Here is a 16759-nt window from a genome sequence, read left to right as displayed (position 1 = left end):
AGTGGGTAGTTCTGACAAGGTGTTGACAGCAGAGCCTGTAGAAGGGACACTGAACTTCACCTTGGGAAATCAGGGAATGGTCTCTGGGAGAAAGTTATCCAGGGAAAGTGTCCTAGGCAGCATGTGTGAGTCCATTAAGACTATAACAAACTGCCACAGACTGGTCTGTCTGTGTCCATGTGGTCCTCAAAGGCACAACCTTGTCTCAGGCAGCTTCTATTCCCAATAACTTGCCCAGAATACAGAAGGAGCTCGATAAATGTTGATTCAATACTTTTCTCTAATGAGATAATATAAATCCTATCAGTGAAAAATGTCATGAGCCATCAAATTATCTGTCATTCTCAATAATTCACTAAATTTCCAGCAGACACTAGAATTCCAGACTGCTGCTGTAACCTATATGCCACTCACCCAGATGAGTAGCTGGTGGCCTCCGACATATGACACTGGGGACTGTGGCTGTGCCTGGACACTCAGTGGAGGGCTTAATGAAAGAGTGAAGGAACAGACACAAGCATGAATGGACACTTCTGCTGAGGGACCAAGAAGAGCCTATCCTCTCTGTTTCTGTTAAATAACAATTGTATCGAATTCCTACTATGGCCAGGTACTGTTCCAGGTGTTAGGGATGTAGCTCAGTGGTAGGATGCTTGACTAGTATGCATGAGGCCTTGGCTTCAATCCCCAGCACCACCAAAAAAAAAAAAAAAAATTAAAGATAAAAATATTAAATAAAATGGATAATTGGTTCTGCTTTCAGCAGCTTACATTCTAATGGCTGAATAAATCCAATAAACAAGAGAAACAGAGTATATATGTATATATTTTTAGGAATAAGTATTTTAGAGAAAAATGAAGCCAGGTGAGGGGGTAGGAATCAGAGGGAACTTTCAAGCACACAGGTTTGGAAATCAAACAATCTGGGGGTGACTCTTATTCTGCCCCCTGGTGACCCTTCTAATACTTAGGTGAGTTACTAATCTCCCAGTCTCGGTTTTCATATCCATAAAGTGGGTATCTAAATAATTATCAAGTACAATTGTTTCAAGCACTAAATAAAAACATGTATAAACCTATCACAGTGTTCCACAATGGGAAATTATTACTATTATTTTTTTCCTGACCTATTGTAGGAACTACTGGGGATCTAGCGTCGTGCTTGGCACAGAAGAAAGATAAATGTAGTATCATCACAGATACATAGTAAAAATATTCTTTGAGTGCTTATTCTGTACAATGCATTGTGCTAACACTTAAGAGCATAGTTGGGCTGGCGATGTGGCTCAAGCGGTAGTATGCTCGCCTGGCATGCACAGGGCGCTGGGTTCGATCCTCAGCACCACATAAAAATAAAGAAGATGTTGTGTCCACCGAAAACTAAAAAATAAATATTAAAAAATTCTCTCTCTCTCTCTGAAAAAAAAAAAAAAGAGCATAGTTATTTAATCACTATAATAGTCCTATAAGGTGAGCACCATCATCTCCATCTCTCAGAGTGAGGTAAAGTCAATAACTCACCCACGGTCACAGAAGTAGTGAGTGGCAGGGTTAGGGTCTGTCGTGAGAACCTGAGTACTCAACCAACACAGCAGACTGCTGACTCTCTGTGCGTTGGCGTTTCCCCACCAGCACCAAAGGCCAGCCTGAGCACATTCATTCAGAGGAGAAGGGGCAGGAAGAGTCTCCATTCTTACTGGCCATCCTGGATGGCAGCACACTTGCTCCCTGAGCCCGCCATTTGCAAACACTCTCCTGCAGTAGGAGCCCTACCTGTTATGTTGACCACGATGCTGCTGACCTTGGAAATGCGGCTGGACTCCACTTTGCAGGTGTAGTTGCCGTTGTGCTCCACCATGGCCATTTCTGAGTAGACCGCCTCGGGGTTCTTTCTGTTGGTGTTGGTGGCCACGATCGCCTTGTCCTTCTGGATGATGATTTCTGGCATTTCATGGGCCAGGTGTGTCACTTGAATCGTGCACTTAATGTAGAGCTGTTCTCCTTCAGTGATCATTCCATGGGGGCTGACGTGGAATTTGGGGATAGAGAAGGACTCTACAAGAACAGTGGACAAGCTGGTCAGACTGGGGTTCAATCCAGCACTTCCTACTCTTTTGCTTTCTGTTGCTCCTGTTTTTCCCACTGTTTCTCAACTGATTTTTTTTTAATTATACATAGATACAATATCTTAATTTTGTTTATTTATTTATTTTATGTGGTGCCGAGCATCGAACCCAGGGTCTCACAGGGTGCAAAGGCGAGCGCTCTACTGCTGAGCCACAATCCCAGCCCCCTCAACTGATTTTAAAAAACTGATTTTAAAAACTCAACCTTGGGGCTGGGGCTGTGACTCAGCAGTAGAGCGCTCGCCTAGCACGTGCAAGGCCCAGGTTCGATTCTCAGCACCACATAAAAATAAGTAAATAAAATAAAGTTATTGTCCAACTACAACTTAAAAAAAAAAAAAAACCTCAACCTTTCCTCTCAATTCCTTCGTCTGGGTTGCTGATGCCCCTTTCCCTCTCACTTGTGTGCACCGCTAGCTATGACGCTCTGACTTTCTTGAGTTTCCCAAAGGCCAAATACCTTCTCTAGGTCTTGTCTACAGACCTCAGAAATAACTGTAGCAGGTAGAAATAGACTCTGCCCCCCAGCCCACCACGGATTTTTGTGGCTATTCTCGTACCATTTTAAGAACCTCTGTATTTCAGCATGAATATTTTATAGCTTTCAAAAGTGGCAGCTGTGCAGACTATACTGCCCCCTAGAAATATACATTATTTAATATTCCCCCCAAAAGTGACTTCTAGTCTATTCTATTTAATTTTTTTGTGGGGGGGGGGGGCTATTGAGGATTGAACTCAGGGGCACTCAACCACTGAGCCACCTCCCCAGCCCTATTTTGTATTTTATTTAGAGACAGAGTTGCTTAGCACCTTGCTTTTGCTGAGGCTGGCTATTCTATTTAATTTGTTAAAACACTGGCTATGGTTTACCAAATTGACTTCATAACTCACACAGTGAAAAACACTGTATTAATAAAATCTCAGATACCAGGATGTGGTATCTTCAAGGAAGTAGGGCTGTCCTCAGCCCTGGTTCCCAGGCATACCCCAAAAACAAACTCACAGCATATACTACATTATACACTTCATTTATCTAACTCTGTAAGATAAAATGCTAACAGCAAATTTGGAGTGATATAACATTCATCAGTTTTTTTTCACTATAGCCACTTAAATTTGTAATAAAACTGTGACAAAAAAAATAGCCTCCTTTTTCAAGCAAAAATTTAAAAAGGGTAGGCGTCTTGTAGAACATTCAGCTTTATGGCTCTATGGGGGAGGTTATTTGCAGAGTTTCTCTGACAAACAGCTAATTTTTTTTTCAATTATGATTTATTTATTTTGTGGTACTGGGCATTGAGCTATATCCCCAGTCTTTTCTGTTTTTTATTTAGACACAGGATCTCACTAAGTTGCCCAAGCTGGCCTTGGACTTGTGATCCTCCTGGCTCAGCCTCCTAAGGTACTGGTATCATAGGTATGTGCTATCACACTTGGCCTAATTCCTTTAATTTATAAAGGGCTAAAATAAATCATTAAGAAACAAATAAAATGGGCAAAGTGTATGGAGAAGCCGTTTATGGGGGAAATATGCTAGACTCATGAACATAAAGAACATAACTCAACCTCACTAAAAAAATACATATTGGCTGGAGATGTAGCCCAGTGGTAGAGCACATGTCTAGCATGCATAAGGTGCCAGCTTCTTCCCAATGCCCTTCCTGCTGTCTGACTCTCAAAGGCTCAAAGCAGTGGCAGGTACACATTGCATCAGTGTAGGGAGACATGGCCAGTATTTTAAAAAATGGAAATAGAATAGAAAACATCAAAGTTCATCATATATCTTAAAGACAAATATTATCTATGAAACTTTTGTTTAGGAAATAGACACATATAATTTCATACATATGAACTGTGTCACGGTCAAAAAGCTTGAAAAATACTAAGTGATTGAGATCAGGTTCAGTCCTGAGAACAGAAGCCCAGACAGAAGGATCAGCCCCTTCCCAGTTCTGGGCTCTCTCTCTCTCTCTCTCTCTCTCTCTCTCCACCCAACCACAAACCGCAAAGAATAAGGAGAGCAGGACTCTGACCCCTCACGGTGACCAGTTCACTCCTGACGGACTGTGAGACCTCAAAGTCCATCCCAGATAAGATCTTAGCTTGACAGCGGAATACTAAAATCAGGTCCTGCTCCTCAACTGGGAATTCCAATGTCACAAAATTCTGATTCTGAGAATTCTTCTCTTTTTTTTGCTTGACAATTGTTGTATGTAGATCCAGTTTTTCAATGATGAAACGTATTGGGGCCTTTTCTTCTGGGACAGAACAATTGACTGTCACAAGCCCGCCTTGTATGGCCTCCTTCTTATCCAGTGTCACTTTGGGATCGGGCACTCCTTTGGAGAAGGAGAAAGTCCAGTTAGCACCAGTTTAACCTCATGTCACAAGCCTCCCTCAGGAGATCATAAGAGATATCAGGACTGGGACCCTGGGTCGGGGGTGGTCAATTTTGTATGTCACAGTGGCCGACCCATCTGAGGGTTCTCCCCCTGCCCCAGACACCCAGTGCTACCTCCCAGGTAGTTAGCGTGTATATACCTGGCACAGTGCCAGGTACCTTGAAAAGCAAACATGCCCTGGATGTGGTTGCTGTTTCCAATGGCTCATAGTCCACTTGGGAAGGTGGTACAATCCAATTCCCAACTGACACAGTATAAAGAGAAAAAAAAAAGACAGCCAGTGTATATTAGTATTGCTCTGGTTGTTGTTATAATTTATTGAACACCAACCACAGGTGAGAGTGAACTTGAATTTACTTGGTAAATATTTACTGAGTACATACAATGAGCTGGATTCTTTGGGATATAAAAATTGGCCAAATACTCTCACAATTTCACAGTGAAGCAGAGATATGTTTGAAAAAGTCACGTGTTGCTCAGCCCAGGGCTGTATTCCGATAAATACACTGTTAAGTGATTTCATCACATAGATGCAGTGTGTATCTACCCAAACTCAAATGGCTGTGGCAAAACTAGGTAGCACTACCTCTGGGACCACCGTCACCTGTGCAGTCCATCATTGACGGAAACATTTATACAGGACGTGACTGTGTTGCAATAGAACATGGGCTGGAAATCATGCTCAGCACTCCACCTATGTCAGACTTTATTTTTCCACAGTACCAGGGTGGAACCCAGCAAGCACTCTACTCCTGAGCTATGTTCCCAGGCCTTAATATTTTGAGACAGAGTCTTTCTAAATAGCTCAGTCTGGCCTTTACTTGTGATCCTCCTGCCTCAGTCGGTCTCCCAAGTACTTAGGATCACAGGTGTGCACCACTGTGCCCAGGTACATGATCCTTCTAATGTTCTCAGTAACTCCGTGAGCTGGGCATCATTTTCATTTTAATAATGAGGACTTTGACCTTTAGACTGGTTAAAGGACTTGCCCAGACTGAAACTCAGGCAGAAAGACTATAGAATCCAGTGTCTTAACACAAACCTGTAGCTTTTTTTTTTTTTTTTTTTTTGTGTGTGTGTGTGTGGTGCTGGGGATTGAACCCAGGGCCTTGTGTATGGGAGGCAAGCACTCTACCAACTGAGCTAGACCCCCAGCCCAAACCTATGGTCTTTCTATCAACAAATCCCCTTAACTATGGAAAGATCATAGAGATATCAGGACTGGGCCCCTGGGAGGGGGATGGTCAATTTTGTAGGGAAAAGTCATGTTTTTTCGAGATGAGATGAAGGAAAGGAATTTCTGAGAGAGGGATTCTCAAAATAAGAAAATAAATAAGGGTGGGGGACGTGACTCAATGTTAGAATGGTTGCAAAAAAAGAAGATAAAAGAAAGCAGAGCCAGGCCTCATGCCTACGTTTTCAGGTAAAGAAAATGCCGGCAGATGAGAGAAAAGGTGGCGGACGGACAGGTCAGCCAGTGGTACTATCCATTCACAATTGCTCTTCAGGACGCTGCGTGGGTGACACTCATTTGCTGCCTACCTTCAAACTCTCAGACTCACCTTTCACGGAGACCTGGTACTCCTGCGTGGTTTTCTCCTTTTTGTTCAGGACCACAGTGCATTTGTACGTCCCCGAGTCGTAGACCCGGGCTGCGGGGATGAAGAAGCTCTCCGTGTTCTCCACGGAGGAGACGTTATGAAACAACACGTCGTCCTTGTAGAACAGCATTAGGTGCTGGGGCTTGACCTTCAAGGTGCTGCTGATGTCCACCACGCACTTCAGGGTCAGGTTCTGCCCGTTTTTCACGGTCCAGCCGGGCAGGCTCTCCATCTGGATGGTGTTGATGGTAAAAGCTAAATGCAAACACAGGCGGGGTGTGGGGGCAGAGAAGCCTGTTAGCTCAGAACCACCCTGTCCTGGGGACCTTCACCCCGTCAGATGTGGCATCATCACATCCCATGCGGTATAGTGTCTTGGGATCCCAAATGCCTAAGGGACCAAGCAATATGACTTTGGGTAGTGGGCCAAATAGGATGCTGTTGATACTAAGTTGCTCCTATTCCTACCAAGAGAAGGTGGCAGAGAGTGACAGAGAACAAAGATGCATGCAGCTTGTAAACTGCCACATGGTGGTCCCAGGAGGAACAGATGTCCAAGCCCTGGCTCCTCATTTACTGTGTGACCTTGGGCAGCTAACCTCTCTGAGCTCAGTTCCTTATCTCTAAAATAATAATACCCCATGAGGTTGTTATAACAGCTTTACCAGAGAGCACCCAGCTCAGTGCCTGGCACATACATGTGCTTAATAAATGACAGCTGCCGGGCATTATGGTGCACACCCATAATCCAGCGTCTTAGGAGGCTGAGGCAGGAGGATTGCAAATTCAAAGCCAGCCTTAGCAAAAGTGAGGTGCTAGGCAACTCAGTGAGACCCTGTCTCTAAATAAAATACAAAATAGGGCTGGGGATGTGGCTCAGTGGCCGAGCGCTCCCGAGTTCATTCCCCTGTACCCAAAATAATAAAATTAAATAAATAAATAATTGGCTGCTACCTCTAATCTGAAGCCACAGTCACACTCAGGAACTCTCCTCCCCCACTCAGGCCTAATCCAATTAATGCAGTCCCAGCCACCATTTCTTATTTATTTATTTGTTTGCTTTTTTGGGGGGGGGGGGGCAGGTACTGGGGATTGAATCTAGGAAAACTTAACCACTAAACTACATACATTCCAAGCACTTTTTATTATTATTATTATTTTTTATCTTGAGAGGGGACTTTGTTAAATTTCCAGGCTGGCCTTGAACTTGCAATCCTTCCGCTTCAGTCTCCTGAGTCTATCCCTGGGATGACAGGGATATACCACTAGAAAATGCCTGGCCATTTTCTTTCTTTTTAAAACATTTTAAAATTTAAGAACTTCATGAACAAGTGCTTGCAATTTGTTGACTCTGGAAAGAGTCAAGTGGTGAACTTTTATTACAAGTTAAAAATGAAGTTCTTAACAATTTAGAAACATTTAAAGTGTATTGAAGCTGGGGGTACAGTTCATATGTGTTTAGCATCTGCAAAAAACAGCACCAACAAACAAAAAAGAAAAAAAAAAGTATACGGAGAAAAACCAGGTGTTTTTTTTAAAAAAAAAAAGTTTGTTATTATCCAAACAGATGTCTTTAGGTTAAAATAATAAGACCCCCATGCTTCAGCCAGCTGGTGTTTCCTATGCAGTGGCTTAAAGGTGTCACCAGATCTTGAAGATTGAAAACCACTTGTGAAGCAACCACTTATACCCCCATGTCAGCCATTCAGAAGCAAAGAGCACAGGTCAGGTACCCAGAGCACAAGCTGCACTCAACCAACTAACCACTACCTGCCAGAAACCAGGCTTTGCAGCTCCACTTGCCAAATGTATCATTTCTGGCTGAGGCTCTCCGGTGCTAAATTGCCCTCTATCCAGCCACCAGAGGCTATCGATGAATTCAGCTAACTAGAGGTCACATCAGAAGACTAATTTACAGTGAGGGGCTGATGGGAAGACGGATTGCTTAAAACCACATACTCTGGCTATGGTTCATAATAAGCCTCTGGTCTGCACATTTTCCAGGCTAGAAGGTTCTGGTCTATGCTCATTGGTCAGGATGTTTGTCCGCTTCAGAGCAGACGAGGGCAGGTCTGTTTTTTGAGGATCCTCTTGGTCCTTCTGCAACCCATCTGGGGTTCTGGATAGATTCCTCTCTATATCTCAAAGTACCTCGCTCAGCTATCTCTTCCCTGTGGTTTTCTGTTCCAAAAACACGGATCTGGGTTTAATGAGGACTGTAAAATATTGACTCTTCAAATTCATATGTTGAAGCCCTAATTACCATTAGTACAGAATGTGACCATATGGATATCAGACCTATAAAGAAAAGATTATATTAAAATGAGAGTGCTGGGGGGGCCCTAATACAATCAAATCTATGTCCTTGTAGGAGGAAATCTGGACACACAGAGATCTGAGGCATATGCACATGCATAACACACACACACACACACACACACACACACACACACACACTCATGACCATGTGAAGACAGAGGGAGAAGGTGGCCATCCCCAGGTCAAGGAGAGGCCTCAGAAGACCAAACCTGTCAATATGTTGATCTTGGACTTCTAGCCTCCAGGACTGAGAGAAAATAAATTTCTGTTGTTTAAGCCACCTAGTCTTTAATTTTTTTTTTTTAAAGATATATTCTTGCTGTTTGCCTAATCTGATCTCAAACTCCTGGGCTCAAGTGAGCCTTCCATGTCAGCCTCCCAAAAGCTGGGACTACAGGTGCACATAGCACCCAGCTGACTGTGATGTTTTTTATGGCAACCTGAGCAGACTAATACAGATGCTGTTAAGAAATTGCCTTAGGGAGCTGGGTGCAGTGTCTGCCATCCCAGCAACTCAGGGGGCTGAGGCAGAAGGATGGCTGAGGCCAGACTCAGCAAATTAGATCCTGTCTCAAAATAAAAAATAAGAAGGTCTGGGGTCATAGCTCAGTGGTAAAGCACCTCTGATCCCTAATACTAAAATAATAATGCTAATAATAATAATAATAGCAAGAGAAGAAGAGATTGCATTATGGAGGCCTGGGGCATGGCTCAGGCGTAGAGCACTTGCCTGGCATATTTGAGGACCTGGGTTCAATTTCCAGCATTACCATACACGCAAAAGTTTAATGGAACCTGAGAGTCTGGAATGTCCCCGGAATGTCATCTGCACTACTGCAGGGGTTCTATCAACTCCAGGCAAAGCTGTGTTGCTGCTGAGCAAAGGGATCCTCTCCATCTTGTGGATTCTGGGAATTCCCTAATGGATGGTGTTCTCCTTTTTTGCTTTGGCTGCTAAAAGGTACAAAGGCAAAATTCTACCTCTGCTTCTGGCAATCTTTGCGATGCATTTTGGTGAGGCCACAGCTTTACTTGCTGACCTGTACTTTCCTCTCATTCTGATTTCCCCCTCAATCCCATCTTGCTGAACCTAAGTTACATAGTGGTTCCAAATCACTTTTGGCTAGCTGGCCAGAAATACCACCAAACCCCGCTTTCCTTCTCTTTTAATAAAGTAAAGTCTTCTTTAAGCAATTTGAAATTTAATTTGTCTATAACATGTTTCAGATTTTTCAATGAGTACAAGAGTCTACAACCTACCCTTTTTTTTCCCCTGAAAATAGATTTAACCAAAAACGACATTAGAGTGGTCCATGAGATGAAATGAGGTAAGCATTTAAATTCAAGTTATTTCCTACAGCAAATCTTCAGAAATCCCTTTCTCTGCAACTTCTTTGCTGGGCAAGCTCTCAACACTGAAGTTTTCTTTAGAGCATATTTATTTTCCCCCAACTAATACAGTCCCCACCCAAGTAGATCTCTTTCCCTTACCTCTCAGCACCTCCTCCTTCATGTTAAGCCAAGTTGTTTAATTTAGTGGTTTTTCCCGGGGGGAAAAATGGCAAAAGTCAAGTGCATCAAGCCAGACTACCTGGACCAAATCCTCCTTCTGCTATTAACAAGTTATTTGACCTTTGGCAAGTTACTAAACTTCTCTGAGCCTCAGTTTGCTTATTCACACAATGGGTGTAAGAAGTGTTAAGTAAGAATCTGAGTTTAAGTACTAGAAGCACATTTCCTGGCACCTGTGAAGTGTTTGAGAAATGTTAGCTGGGTTCTATCAGTCACAGAAATAAAAACTTCCAGGAATGGTGGCACATGCCTGAAATCCCAGAGACCTGGGAGGCTGAGGCAAGAAGATCACAAGTTCAAAGCCAGCCTCAGCAATTTAGCAAGCCCCTAAGCAACTTAGTGGGGCCTTATCTCAAAATTAAAAATACAAAGGGCTGGGTCTGTGGCTTAGTGGTTAAGCACCTCTGGGTTCAATCCCTGGTACCAAAAAAAATAAAAAATAAAAACCATCTTAGGAGCTTTACAGCTATGTCTCCTGTCCATGTTTCTAGAGAATCGTTCCACATAAAAACCACTTTTATGTTTTTATTTTTAATTTTGGGGGTAATTGATAGTGGCTCTCCATACTCCCAGCTTTGCTCAGCCATACTTCACCTGGGTCATGGCTACTTAACTGTTCCTGTTCTGAATGAGCTGCCCACCCCTGGCTGGTCAGGCCCCAGGCTAGGATACGGCACTGGGCATGCCTAAGTTCTGGCCCGAGCCTATCAGCCCTTTGCTGGGTGGTCTTTGGAGTTATTTGACCTCTCTGGGCCACTGCTTGTCCTGTAAAAATGAGAATGTGATGCCTGCCTTCCCAGCTACTTTCTCTCTCTTCTCTGTCTTTGTGGTGCTGGGGATGGAACCCAGGGCCTCACCTGTGCGAGGCAAGCGCTTTTCCATGAGCTGCCCCCTGGCCCTCTGAGCCAAGATGGCTGAGGGCACTGGAGGGGCTGTGCTTTCAATTCCTGGCCCTGGTTGACATTCCCTTCCTCCCTTCTGAGCATCATTCATAGCAAATATTTCAGGAGGCTTCTCTGTGCCAGTGCTGTCCCCTACCAGGAGGAGAGTGGCCTGGCAATTTCTGCCCTTGGGGACTCAGTCTGCATTCACAACTCTTCTGCTCCGGACCCTCCAGGCTCAGCACTCCCCACCCCCACCCCACCACACCCCACCTCACCCTGTCTTCCTGCTGGCCAGACCTAATTCATTTCCTCTGTACACAAACCCTACCATTTAACAGGCGGAAGCTCAGAGCAGCGGCTTTCTTAGTGGGGTCAGTATCCACAAGCACTGGATACTCTCGCCAGCTTGCTTTTCTAAGTAACTCTCTGAAGCCTGTCTGTTTAAATAAATGAACTCCACGTTCATTCTCCTGGTGGGAGAACCAGAGTGCTGTGGCCAGTCAGAACAGACAAGGGAGACAGGGCAGGGGGTGGGCAGCGTGGAAAAGTAAAAACTCTTTTTTTGGTACCAGACATTGAACCCAGAGATGCTTAACCACTGAGCCTCATTCCCAGCCCTTTTTTATATTTATTTAGAGACAGGGTCTCGCTGAGTTGCTTAGGGACTCACTAAGTTGCTGAGGCTGGCTTTGAACTCACGATCCTCCTGCCTCAGCCTCCTGAGCCACTGGGATTACAGGCATGTACCACCACGCCCAGCAGGAAAAGTATTTTTTAAATTCATCAAGATGAGTTCCGGCTCCACCAGGGAGGCTGAGACTGGAGGATTGTAAGTGGGAGGCCAGCCTGGGCAAATTACTGAGACTCTGTCTCAAAATGAAAAAGCTGGAAATGTAGCTCAGTGGTAGAGCAACAGGGGTTCAACCCCCAGGCATGAAAAAAATAAATAAACATTAAAAACGTTAAATTTAACATAAACGTCATTTGCTGATGACCCTCACCTCTGCTTGTGGCCCCTTGGTGGTCACCTATCACATTGTACCAGGACTGGTCTATGTGAGCAACACAACGCTCCAGATATGCTGGGACGTCACTTCTGAAGTCAGGCTACAAAGACAACACAGCTTCTGTCACAATTTCTCTCCTGGTCCAGCCTCTCTGGGCCGGGCCAGCTGCTGTGCCACGAGCAGCCCCATGCAGGGCCCACAGGAGAAGGCGCTGAGGCCTGTGTCAGGAGCCACACAGCGGAGCGTGGCAGATGTCCTGGCTGGTCTGACCGTCACCTGATAACCGCACCCCTGACCCACTGCCATCTCCTGAGAACCCTGGGCCAGAACCGCCCAGCTAGGCTACCCCGGACTGGAGATCCCCTGAGACTGCCGAGGTCACATGTGTGTGTCACCTTCGGTCACTAAGTTTGGGGAGTAATTTGTTTAGCAGCAATAGATAACCAAGAAGCCACCCGGTCAATCTTGAACAATCTCAAATTCTTATTTCAATAATACAGGAAACACTATCTCCTTTGTAAATAAACTCTCCAAGCACAGCCAAACCGAAATAGTGTGTGTATTAGGGGGTCCATGACCCATCCTCAATGCTATGAGAATGTGTGTTTTTCTGAAGAGGGGGGTCCTCTTCTCACTGAACCCCAAAAGGTTCAGAACTGCTGTGGTGCGGGATGGGGTCACAGAGCAGTCTAAAGAGGTCAGATCTTTTCAACCTGGAGAGAGGGAGGTTGATGGAAAAGAATCCAAGTTTGCAGAGTTATCCAAAGCACAGATAAGGCACCCAGGAACCACAGTGCCAAGTCCCCAAACACCAAAACAATGGTGCCGACTTCCCTTGACCTCAAGGCCACCAGTCAGCGGATGCTGATGCTCCCTGGAAAGATAGAGCAGCGTGACTCAGGAGCCACCTGGCCCTCAACCTGGAAATGACTCAGAAAGAAGCGGGGCAGGAGAAAGAGGGGCCCCCCCGCTGTTGTCAGGAAAATTACAGAGTGCCACAAAGCCTCGCCTGCCCCACGATCTTCTGGGCTCAGCCGAGAGCAAGCCGGCCCATCTTCCCACCTCAATCTTAAGCATTTCCAAGTGCAGTTCAAGTTCCCACCCATGAGAACGGATCAAGCATCTCTGCCAGGAATTAGGCTTCCAGGGTGAATAAGAAATCAGTCGTGCCACCCAGGGCTGGCAGACGGGTGGAGACCCCCCTAGCTCAGCACTGTCAGTGACACTGAGCGGCCAAGGACAGTCTAAAGAAGTGCCCCTGGAGTGGGCCCGGGAGGTGAGGAGGCAGAGACAGTGCTTCTAAACCAGCCTCAAAGTGCCACTGAGAGGGCAGAGGGACCCACGATGAATGGAGGGGCAGAGCTTTTGAGAAACAAGACAAGACAAAACAAGAGTTCCCAGCTGGGTTTGTAGACTGTGAGAAGAGGCAGAATCAAGGACAGAGACACAAGGACAAAGAATCAAGGACAGAGCAGGGGAGGGAGGAGGCCAAGAATGGGTGAGGATGGACCTCCAGGGAGGGAAGAGCCTGGGGCCCAGGTGAATGGCTGGCTCTGGTGACCAGAGGGTTGGATGTGTCCCCTGAAGCCAGGAGGGAAGGTGGAGGATGGGTGGGGAGGCAGATAAGCCTGCAGCCAGGGTCAGGCGGGAAGTCCAGGGAGTTCCCTCCAGACGGTTTTGCTAAGTGAAGACAAGCGAGGTCACCTCCTGAGGCAAGGGGAGGTGGGCTGTGGTTGGGGAGTGGCAGGAGGGACACAGGAGGGCTGAGATGGGCGGAGGGAAGAACCAGGGCTGCAGAGTGGGACCCACAGAGCACGCTGGCACATCCTGTGGGTCTCAGGTGGCCCAAGAAGTGGAGGCTGGTCACAGCCATGATGCTCTAACCCACGTGGTGACCTGCCAGGGCTCCGTGGCCACCAGGCCTTGTTCCCTCCAGTGCAAAACAAACAAGGCACCCGAGGAAGGGTGGGAGAGCCTCTGCTCCAAAGTCTTCCCTGAAGGCATAAACATTCCCTAGGACCTCAGGGAGGAGCGGGTTGACCTCCACGGAGGTGGGGGAGGGGACGGAGAGTGGTGGTGCTGGAAACAGGATGTAAGGATGGAGAGAGGCAGGAGCCCAAGCTCTGGGGCATCTGCATGCCCTTGGGGTGTGGTCTGGACAAGAGCAGGCCTCTGTGGCTAGAGTGGACAGAAGACAGCAGGTGAGACAGGAGGCCCGGCTACGAGGCAGGCTTGCGCCTCTTGGTCAGCATCATCATGTATCCATCTCTGTGTGCAAGGGGTCATCTCCACTGCCCCATCCCAACCTCGTGCCACTCAACATCATACGCTGTCACCATCCCCATTTCACAGATAGGGGGGAAAAGCTCCAAGAGGCAAAATAAAACTGATCCTAGAGGCATGGGTCAGGCCTGTGGCTCTGGACAGATAGCTGGGTTTAGAGAGTGAGGGGTCCCAGAACTGTCCGTCCACTGGCTCTTGCCTGGACAAGTCGGTCATTTCTGAAGCTCAATGTCACCATCACCCAAGGGGGATGATTTGAAGATGAGGGTTACCTTGTCTTCGTGGGCTACCACGGGGGCCGATGCCCAAGGAAGAACATGGACATTGAGTGGCCACACCAGCGCCCTCATCCTGGGACCCCCACCCCAGCTTTGGCTCAACCCAGCATTGTTCCCCTTCTTCATCTCCAAGCAGCGTGTGACTTGCCAGCCCCCCAGCCACCCCTGTTCTTTGCAGCTGAAGTGATTTCTGACTAGGGGATTCTGTTTTGTGGACCGTCTCTCCACTCAGGGTCCCAAACCCAGCTCATCCCCCTCCTTCAAGGCCAAGCAGAACAAAACCCATCCATCCAAGAGGAAAGTTCAAAATCAGCCATAAAGCGGATGAAAAACCAGACAGAGCAAAGATGGGCGGCATACGCTTCCCTGGGTAGAAGCACAAAATGTGGCAGATAAAATTATAGCCTCAACAGGCGGATGGAAAACAATACCAATCTAAACTATGTTCTGTCTTCATGAGTCTGACAGACCAATTGTATACCATTTGTGAGTGAAAATAATTGAGAAAAAAAAAGATCGAAAACTAAAAATAATCAGGGATGGGGGCAGGATAGGGAAATAAGCAATTTATGGTGGAATGATCTCCAGCAAATTATGGATTTGCTCATTCCTTGGTCACCTCCCAGTCCCAACAAAAAGCAGCCCCCGGCAGAGTCTAGAAACACAGTAAAAGGCTGCTTCTAAACCACCCTGATTAGACCTGGACGTAGAGCAAGTGATTTGTTCTAAGCACTTCTAAAAAGGACCAGATGGAATCCGCTTTAGTTCCCGACTGGTGTGTTTGTCTCAACGGTCATCCAAGCCAAGCAAGGGGACGCGAGTGTGAGAGCAAAGCTAAGTCGAATGAATCTGTGACTTACAGTTCTCTGTACCATCAAGACTCCAACCTGGAAGAGACAGAAGAAATCTGTTGGTTTCAGGAGCTTCAGTTCTCATGGAGTTTAAGCGAAGTGGGGAGAGAGAGAGAGAAACTCACAGAGCAGGAGCGTCAGCAGGACTCCCAGCCACATCTTGCCCCCTCGGGTCCACCCCAGCTGCATCCTGAGAGCCGGGAAGGTGAATGCACAGTTAGTGCTGCCTCTGGGCCATGCCTCTGGGGCAGAAAACACTTCCCCCTTTGCCACCGATGAAAAGCGGGTCCTGTGAAGAGCAGAAACCACTCTGGTAACTTCTCTGGCAGCTGCAGAGAGACGGGCTGTTCTCCTGGTCAGGTAATGGCGGCCATTGCTGGAAACCCAGAACAATGAGGCGTGGGCCGGCCTGATATCTCCTCAGGAAATGACTGGCCTTCCTGAGGGACCACGGAGTGCAGCCGCTTTGTTTAGGGGGAGAAAAAAAAGGCACCAGTGATATTTGCCTCCAGGTTCTTGACCCTCCCCGTCTCTCCAGGGCTTTGGGTCCCCCCTTCTGGTGGCAGGGTAAGGGATTCTTCCCTCACTCCAGGTCTACACTTGTCTCGTTGGACGCCCAACAAGGTCTCTGCTTTTCCTGTGACTCCCCCAAAGGGGTTCTTTTCACACAGCATTAATCAGGTCTCTTGTCTTTCCTGGGCTAACTTAAAAAAAAAAAATGGCAGTGTTTGTCAGAGAGAGCTTGGAATTTAGGGAGCCAGGAAGGTACCTCCAGCCCTCACAGTGGGCTTTGGTGTGGAGGACACGGGCATCTCATGAGGTGCCCACAACTCCTAGAGGCCCCTCCAGCCTGCATCCCCAAACACACATACTGTACTGGGCCACAGGGAATTTCCCAAGATTTTAACCAGTTTCTTCCATTTCACCTGTTTCTGGCCTCCAGAAAAAAAATCAGATTCTTTAAAAAAAATTTTTTTTTTTCACTACTGGGATTAAAGAGGTCCTCTATCACTGAGTGATACTCCCAGCCCTTTTTATTTTACTTTGAGTCAGGGTCTCACTAAAGTTGCCCAGGCTGGCTTCAATCTGCTCCTCCTGCGTTGGCCTCCCTAGTCACTGGGATTATGCCACGCCCAGACTAAAGGTCAGTGGATGATCCTTCCTAATCCACCCCTTGTTTACCTCTCTGGCCTGAACTCTCCCGTCTCCTTCCTTGCTCTACGTTTTGGTTGATAAAATGCATAATTCCCACAATGCGTTGTGGGTCTCTGCTTTTGCCAGTGTCCTCGCCGTGCCTAGGGGCCCTCCCCCTCCCTGGTGGCTAACTGCCACACATCCTCCCTAACTCATTTCGGGCACCAAACCCCTCAGGAATAGCCTGACTGGCCCGGACCATGCTGCCTCTCCGCGGTGCCCTCTCACCCCCCACGTCTTCC

At 46.8% G+C, this 16759-nt stretch overlaps 1 protein-coding gene across 2 annotated transcripts in view; it reads right to left on the bottom strand.

Moving 5' to 3' along the window:
- Positions 1–15731, bottom strand: part of Pecam1 (platelet and endothelial cell adhesion molecule 1) — a 45685-nt gene extending 29954 nt beyond the window's left edge. For both annotated transcript variants that reach the window (XM_076870910.2, XM_076870911.2), the window contains exons 1-5: positions 15449–15731; positions 15333–15359; positions 6091–6384; positions 4160–4465; positions 1774–2055 (exon numbers count right to left, since the gene is read on the bottom strand). In XM_076870910.2, the coding sequence (XP_076727025.2) occupies positions 1774–2055; positions 4160–4465; positions 6091–6384; positions 15333–15359; positions 15449–15512 (973 nt within the window). In that variant the 5' untranslated portion in view covers positions 15513–15731. The remainder of the gene's footprint in view (positions 1–1773; positions 2056–4159; positions 4466–6090; positions 6385–15332; positions 15360–15448) is intronic.
- Positions 15732–16759: the final 1028 nt, after the last annotated feature.

The sequence above is a fragment of the Callospermophilus lateralis genome, chromosome 11, assembly GCF_048772815.1.
Source record: "Callospermophilus lateralis isolate mCalLat2 chromosome 11, mCalLat2.hap1, whole genome shotgun sequence".
Classification (NCBI taxonomy): Eukaryota; Metazoa; Chordata; class Mammalia; order Rodentia; family Sciuridae; genus Callospermophilus; species Callospermophilus lateralis.
The sequence above is the reverse complement of the archived record's forward strand: the minus strand, read 5'-3'. Positions and strand labels throughout refer to the sequence as shown.